Source organism: Candoia aspera, chromosome 3 (assembly GCF_035149785.1).
Source record: "Candoia aspera isolate rCanAsp1 chromosome 3, rCanAsp1.hap2, whole genome shotgun sequence".
Lineage (NCBI taxonomy): Eukaryota > Metazoa > Chordata > Lepidosauria > Squamata > Boidae > Candoia > Candoia aspera.
The window spans coordinates 117,865,336-117,873,638 of NC_086155.1; the positions used below are offsets into that span (position 1 = coordinate 117,865,336).

General features: G+C 42.5%; 1 protein-coding gene across 1 annotated transcript in view; it reads right to left on the reverse strand.

Moving 5' to 3' along the window:
• The window catches only part of ADCY2 (adenylate cyclase 2), a 138,669-nt gene extending 130,829 nt beyond the window's left edge, over positions 1–7,840 (reverse strand). Inside the window, exon 1 of the mRNA XM_063298714.1 lies at positions 7,269–7,840. Coding sequence (XP_063154784.1) covers positions 7,269–7,523 — 255 coding nt within the window. The 5' untranslated portion in view covers positions 7,524–7,840. The remainder of the gene's footprint in view (positions 1–7,268) is intronic.
• Positions 7,841–8,303: the final 463 nt, after the last annotated feature.

Genomic DNA, 8,303 nt, shown 5'->3' on the forward strand with positions numbered 1-8,303 from the left:
AGGTCTCCTCAGATCAATTTCTTTCTTTTTCTGCTGAGAGCTACTCTAGCACTGAGGTTTTTCAGGAAATCGTTGGAATCTCTTAAATCTTTTTATAGGAATTGCCTAAGATGTCAAGGAACTTACTTCTATATACTGGGAAAAAAAAGAAAAGGAAAGCCATTTATAATGCTATCACATCACTCTTTAATATTTTGTACCCCATAATTGACTGCATGCCCTATCTACTGCAGATTTCTTTATGAGTACTCTTCACATGTTCCCACACTTATGTAGGAATATGTTATCTAAAGTAGTGAGACGGGTTATTAGGACTATGCCTAGCCCGATGGCCAAATATTCATAATAAGGACAGGCAAGACTGACATATCACATGAACAGTTTGTATGCACCTAACCTTTGGTGAGATATTCTAAGGAACATGTAAAGATTCAGAGACAGTATCAAGGGCCCAGTCTAATCTCTTTCTCCTTTCATGTCATCATTCCTTACAATGATATTGTCTGAAAAGAGCTTGAATGATATTGTTAGTGTCAACTAATTGTTTATATGTACTGATGTCAGCAAAAGCATGAATATCTTTTAAAAAAGGACTGCTGTTTGAACTGTATTGATAATTCTATAATTATGAAATGTGGAAACTTATTAAAAATTAATGTCCAAGAAGCAGAAAAATCTTGAATATAATGAAATGGCACTGTATATATCATAAATATAGCTGAAATTAGCATTAGCATTAACCACAGCAAGAATTACATTCCAGGTTATCCACTCCCATTTGAAAATTGGTTAGAAAATTAAAGAGAATGAAAAAGAGAAATATGCTAGAGAAACTGCTTTTTGAAATTCTTCTGAGATTGTTCTGCAACAAGGGCACTGCCTTTTGAGAAACAGAATCCCAGTGCTGTGCTGGGAAAGCTCAAACTGGTCTCCAGATTTTCCTGAATCACAGCTGTGGACTGAAAAATTAACTTTTCAGTAAATATCATGTAATCTAAGAGAGAAGGAGGGAGGGAGGAGGAGAGAGATTCTCAATGACTTTGGTTCTATTATGCTTCCCTGAAAAAATAAGTTTCAGCTGACAGTGGTATGAAAAGGTACACTTAAAGTTTGTGATTTTTTTATTTATTTGTAGAGGTTATAACTATAAACAGTTTGTTTACAGTACAGAAGAAATTACCCTCCCAAAATTAGGCTGGAGAGGGGGCCAAATACAATGGCTTTCCTCTCGATTTTCATGCATTAGTGTCAAGTATAAGCAAGTAGCTACTGAAAATAAAAATAATATACAGCTCTTTGTTAGTAAGGAGCTTTTGGAGAGCTGCAGGAGGGAGGTGATTATTTTCACTTGAAAACATACCTTTAACACTGAAGTCTCTCCTATTTAAAGTAAACCTTACTAGTTTTCATTTTCCTTGCATCAACAATAAAAGGTAGAATAGGTGCCTTGTTGCAGAATAAGTAATGGGATAACACAGAAGAATGTTCCAATTTGTCATTGGAATGCCCCACATTTCTAACCATGCAAGTTCCTCTCTGATGTTGATTTAGAAAATATTTTTAATTATCTAGAAACTGTATATTAAAAGATGAAATATTCTAAGGAGTCCAGCTGAAAGGGGAATTCTCAAATCAATTTGGGCAGGCAGAATTCCTACATTGCACAAGTTTAGAATATTTGTTTCTATACCATTTCTGTATATAAAAAGCCTTGCCATCATTCCAGGAAAATATAATGAATTAAATTTAGTTTACATCCTCAGTTATAAGGTATTAAACATTTTGTGAAAGGTAATTTTTAGGTGGTTACTATCTATAAACTGTTCTTTGGTTTGGCATTATCCAAGCAAAAGTAAAATCCCTAGTTGTAATATGAGCTTTAATTAGCATAAACCAGCAGGTCATTAATTATAAACTCCAATTTATATATTGAGATCATTTTTATACAAAAATTAAGAAAAATGTCTCATGTACTTACAGATCCAAATCAGTAGCCAGATGATTATATTGCTCTTACTGAATTGTTAAAAAGCAGGAAAAAAATGTTCTCATTACATCTGAATATTAAAAATACCGAAAACTGTATTTCAAATTACCCAGCAGTTGCATAATTGTAAGTTTAATGTTGCAAACTATTTTGCAAGCAAGAAAATTAGCATTATTCTTATAACTTTGTTTTACTACCATATTAAAATGGGATGTGGTATGAATAACCACATCATTTACAAGTATTAGCTGGTCTTTTAAATCTTTTTAACAACAAAGTAATAATTTTGAATTTATATTCAGTACAATATTGTACAATATATTGTAAACAAGAGATTGACATGTGCACCAAATAAAATGTTTGACCATGAATAATATCTGGGCAAGAAGGACCTCAGACAAAAGCTTTTAAGCAAGAAAATTCCCAGTGACCCAAAATCTCTAGCTTATCATATAATGGCAAATAGAACCAAGGACAACTTTTCTTTTCATTGTAACACAGAATTGCTGTCATGGACAAAATAATATGTGGATAATTATTTCTTCCTCTCCACACACCATTTTTGTTATTAACCAGTGAGAAACAAAGCCTCCGAAGTATATGAGAATGAACCTGTCCCCTTCCTATGGCATGTCTGGAATGCCAGAGACAAACCAAACTCTAACTCAAACTCAAAGCATTTCTCTAGGCCAGCCAAGCTTCTGCCAATGCACACACTGGTCTCTGCACCTCACAATAACTTCCCAGTTCAGGGCGCTCCATGACACATTCAGAGTCAGGAAAATATTTAAACTGGCCTCAAATGCTAGTCGTACCAGCCAGAGGATTTTTTTTTTCATGGAGAAGAACAGAGTAGCATGAAAGGAGAATCAGCAACATTAATCTCTCAATTCAGACGTTAAAAAGTACTGGGATAGGTTTTTGAGGGCGAATCTATGCATTCATGTTATCTCATCCCTGGGACTTCTGACTGACTGACGTTTTCCAATTTTCCTGACAACACTATTCCTCAATAGTCCATCCCTCCCCCTGCCCCAACTGCTTTTATGGCTGGTCTGCCGAGTAGCTTCAGCTACCAAGCACTGCTGAGTAAACTAAGCTCGAATATTACAGCATTCTAGCTCTTACTATTGGGAGTGATTTCAGAATCTGGCTCTGTTGACAGACAGGGCACACCTACCTGGGATTGTGGCTAGGCAGTTGCACCTTGTTGAAAAACCAAAGAGATCTCTGATTTATTTCCAATAGTAGGCATGTAACAGAGAAGTGAAAATGAACAATTGCATGCTTTTTAAACTTCATTTCTGAGCAGATCTCCACACTCACAAATGCTTAATAGGCTTTTAAAAAAAAGACATGGCAGTATTTGGAGCCCACAAATGTAGTGCTCTGGGTTATTAACATTCCTTAACTTTTCTAACATCTCCTATATTTCTCCTGCATTTCTAATGCTATACATTGATATGTGCCCGGTACCCTTATTTTAACCACAGCTAGTATTAAACTGTATTAATCACATGCTCCTCCTGAGCAACAACTGTATTTTGAAGGAATAGTGTCAGCATTTGATGCACAAAAAAAATACTCCAGCGTAGATCCTGTCTTGGTTGCAACAAGACAATCCTCTTTATTTAAAATACCAACTAGTCTTTACAAATTTGCACTCTGAACATGAAACTGCTCAACAAAAATGAGTGGTGCACAAGCCTCAGAAAGATAGAATATTGGTTTTTTTTATAGAAAGCAAGCAAGCATCTCACCACCCCCAAATTTCTAGCATTTTATTTTAGATTACAGTATTGGCCAGAAATGATTACACTACTTATTTTCCTGAATATCAGGCTCTGGTACAATCCTGCCTGTATATATGTCAATGCTATGGGAAGAACTCCCTTGGTTTTTTAATGGAGATGGATGGAGCCTCATTCTGATGTTGTACCTAGTATTTCCATACTGGAAAAAGCATGGGGTTGTCCATGCTGATCCTGATCTTAGTGTACTCATCTGTCCATCCCTGTTCCTGTTTGAGCACTATTGTCTGGCATGGAATCCAGTCATGTTCACATGAACTCTACAAAGCCCAAGGCTTCTGCTTTACAGTATCAGAATTCCTAATTGCAACAGAAAAAGAAGTGGCAAACATAGGGGTGACCATGATGGGGCCAAAAGTATCCCTCAGCATACTTTCCCTTCTGCGGAAAACAAGGAGCTTATAGTATTTTCAATCTAGTACAGTGAGGGCAAACCTATGACACGCGTGTCAAAGGTGACACGCCATGACGTTTTGGGTGACACGCCAGCGTTCTCCAGCACCCAACAACTATTCTCCCTGTTTGAGTTACCAAAGAAACTGAACAAACAAAAGACACTGCAACTCCTCCCACCCATCTCCCCCACATCTTTGCCCTTTTGGTCGCCCTGTGCCCTGCACTGCTCTGCGCCCTGCACTGCTCTGCGGCTGCTTGCCACGCCCTGGGAAGACGCAGCTGCCCCAGCTGCAGCCACCCTCGCCACCTCCCTGCCCCCTGAGGCCCTGCCCTCTGCCACCCCAGCTCACCTTGCTGTCCTCTTGCTCCCTGTTGCGTGAAGCCGGTTCCTGCAGAAGCCACTTGCAATTTGTCTGAAGGGGTGCAAATCCGCTTAATAATAATAATAATAATAATTTATTATTATTATTATTGCCCCAAAGCCAGTTCCTGGAGAAGCCACTTGCAATTTATGTGAAACTTCAGAAAGGTTGGTGCAGGGAACCGGGAAAGAAAGCAGCTGGGAAGCAAATGAATGGTGGGGCATGACTGAATGCTGCCCCTTTTTGTAATTAGTTGGTGTTTCTTTACATAATATGATTGGATTGGATTTTTTAAAAAAATAAATGAATATGTAAAGGATTGTTTCTCTTTTGTTTGGGGGGGGAGGGGTGACATGCCAGCAGAGTCAAGTTAGGCATTTTCCGAATTTTTGACATGCATGCGGAGCCCAAAAGGTTCGCCATCACTGATCTAGAATATAGAACAGATAATTTGGGGGGGGGGGAAGGCTTCTAATTGCATCAAATAATTAGAGCAAGTATATTTAAAAAATGGGTTGCAGCATGGACTGTTTCTGTTCGGTGTTCTAGTCAGTTAGTTATGATCTTCTCCAGCAAGCTCAATTCCATCCTCTCCCAGTTTTCAGGTTCCCTCTGCAGTCCAAAGTCTTGAAGACATTCAAATAACGCTCTGCTTCCTAGCTTTAGAGCCACAGTTTATACTGATAAGTAGCACTAGTAGTAATAACATTCTGTTCTACCCTTTTAGCCTGTCTTTCATATCTGGCCTTCCTCTCCTACTTTTAAACAGTTTATTGATTGTTTTCTTCTATTCTGGTCTTTGAGTGAAATAAACATTGAACTGAATGGCATTCAGTCTTCCCAGGTTTATTCGGAGGTCACTGTAATGATTGCCTATTCCAATAAAAGGAGTCACCTGTCAACATGACAGTCACCTTTCCTTACTCAGCCTTCCATCCTTCTGATGTCGGTAAAATGAGTACCCAGCTTGCTGGGGAAGGAGACGACTGGGGAAGGCAATGGCAGACCACCCCGCTATAGTCTGCCAAGAAAACATCACGAAAGCGGCGTCCCCCCAGAGGGTCAGACATGACTCGGTGCTTGCACAGGGGGCCTTTCACCTTTTCACCTTCCCTTAAGAGATCTTCCTGAAGATAATTTCTGCAAATCCTCGGGTTTCCCAATGCTGAGCGACAGAGCCTTGCAATATGCAGGGTGCTATGTTTGGCAATACACAGATAGAAAAAAGAGAGTTATGGTCTCCTTTAAACTCCTTCGGGATGAAAACATTTTAAAACTGTATATACCTACTGCTGTTGTGTAGCTTTAAAACTCTTGTCACTTGGACAACAAATGCCAGCAAGCTTAATCTGTCAGCAGGCCAGAAACCAAGCAAATGAATTAGGAGAATTAAATTCGGACTGAGGGCCTCAGCACGCTTGCTTGGCTGTGAGCTCCACTGAAATCTATGAGACGTATTTCCAAGGAACCAGGCCCATGACTAAAACATTGGTACGTGTGTTTATTCCACTAACACAACTGGTAACTAACAGGGCCAAGCACAGTGAAAGAACCACACGATAAACCTTAGGAATAAAGTCTGTTTATTGTCTGCCCCTCTGCCATTTACATGAACCGTACAAGTTTAGGATTACACAAAATAATATTGATTTACAAATCAAAATGTGACTGCAGTGGAAATCAGCTTAAAAAACAAAAACCCAAACTGTTAAAAGATTGCAGGGCCTGGAAGACAGTCTTTGTTTTATTGGGGTCAAAATTATGTGAAAATTCAGCCATAGCTCTGCAACTGATTGTAGCCCTTGTGCAGGAATCTAGCATAAAAATGAAAGGGGGAAAAGCACAGATTCTGGAGTAGAAGTACAATAAATTCAGACCTGGGTATGACTGGAAGAACGAGCATTTCTAATACTAAAGTAGTGCCATTAAAACAGAGAGGTACGGTTAAGTAGCTGGATCAGAAGGGATACTGCCATCCTAGTACAAACTTTTCAAAGTGTGAAACATGTTTGAATGAAATTGGGCTTAAGCAAACACAGGGATTACTTTGCATCTCCCTCAAATGTATATTTTCTTTCTTGGCCTGGGATCCCAAATACTCTAAGAATTAATAGTATTACAGTACATAATAATAGCATTGACATTCACTACCATATGCATAACATTCTGAAAACCAGAGGCTTCCAAAATGTGATTATTTCTCAATAATGAAAAATGTTTCCAGTAATAGACAACACAAAGCTTTAGGCAATAACTAAAATAATGACAATGATGTTACAATTCATAGTCACTCCTGTCTTAGATGTCACTTGATTTCTTAGATATTTAAGGAGGGTGGAAACTACACTAAATTCTGTTTTTAAAAGTTTGGAAAGGCTTGAAAAAACAATGCTCAAGATCCTGTGCTGGGGGCCACGTTTACTAGGGTATCGCTCGAGCAGATCCAGGACAATGCCTCAAACTCCATTCCCGGCTAAACTCTAGAGGGGTGAATCAGGGCAGCAGAGGTGCTGCCCCCGAGCGAGGCCTGGAGGACTGACGCGGGTCCGGCGCTACGCCTCCGAGCAAGAACCCAGCCGCTCTGAAGAGCGGGCGGAAGCCCACCTCCTGCAAGCTTATCTGGGGCTCTGGAGGGCAGGGGACGCTTCCTCGAGGAAGCGGCAGGTTTCTTTGCCTGCCGAAGAGCGCCGCTCTAAGCGACAGGCGACTTACCAGCCCGGAGGCGAAAAAGAAGACGGCGAGCAGAGCTAGGCAGGCGCCAATCACGAGGAGCAGCAGGAAGACAAGCAGCGGGTGCTGTTGGCTCATGCAATAGTACGATTCGTAGAGCCAGTCGCGCTGCGGGCGGCGGCGGCGGCAGCACAGGCACAGGGGCCCCCGCTCCGAGCCCTCGGGGGCCCCGCAGCCTTCGCCCTCGGCCGGGGCGTCTGCAGTGCTGCGCTCCAGCAAGTACCGGTGCCGCCTCATCGTTGCTGCGCTGGAACCAAAGCAGCCGGCAAAGAAAGAAAAGAGCTCAAGCGCTCCAGAGCAGCCGGGCGCCTTTCTGGGTTTGCGCCACGGAGAACGGCAGCAGCGGCAGCAGACCCCGGCGGCTCTGCCCGAGCATGATGCGGGAGCGAACCGAGGAAAGCGGGCGCACGGGGGCGCGGCGGCAGCGGCGGAGCAACTACCTCTCCGCTGGAGACATGCCCGGGCCCTTCCAGGGGCGGGGGGAGATAAGCGACTGAGCAGCCGCCCAGTCCCGAAATGGTGCCGCCGCTGCCGCCTGCAGAGCCACTACCGCCGTCCAACCTTGGGGGGGGGGGGGGGGAGGAGGAGGCGGGCTCCCTCCGCCTCCATTCAGCGCTCTCGCAACTGGCTACCCTCCCGTCGGCAGCCGGCTGAGTTAGAGGCTGTGCTGTCAGCCTCTGGGAAACCTTGCGCGCCCGAAGAGGCTCTGCATCTCGGAGGCATATGCAGAGCGCTGGGGCGAAGAGGCGAGGCGAGCTCAGGGCTCGTGAAGGAGAAGACGGCGCTCAAGCCCACCCGATTCCTTTCCTAGGCTCCTCCATATTTTTTTTCTGAGCATGTATAGAGTGCGGATTCCTAGGCGCTCGAGAACCCGGCGTTGCTCAAACGCAATTTTGATGCGGACATAAGAGCTTCGCAGCCCTCTTTTTTTAAAAAAAACATATTGGCTTGTACTGATCCAACCTGTATAGCTGACCAAATGTATCCGCTGCTGAATTGCAGTCTGTTCAACCGGTT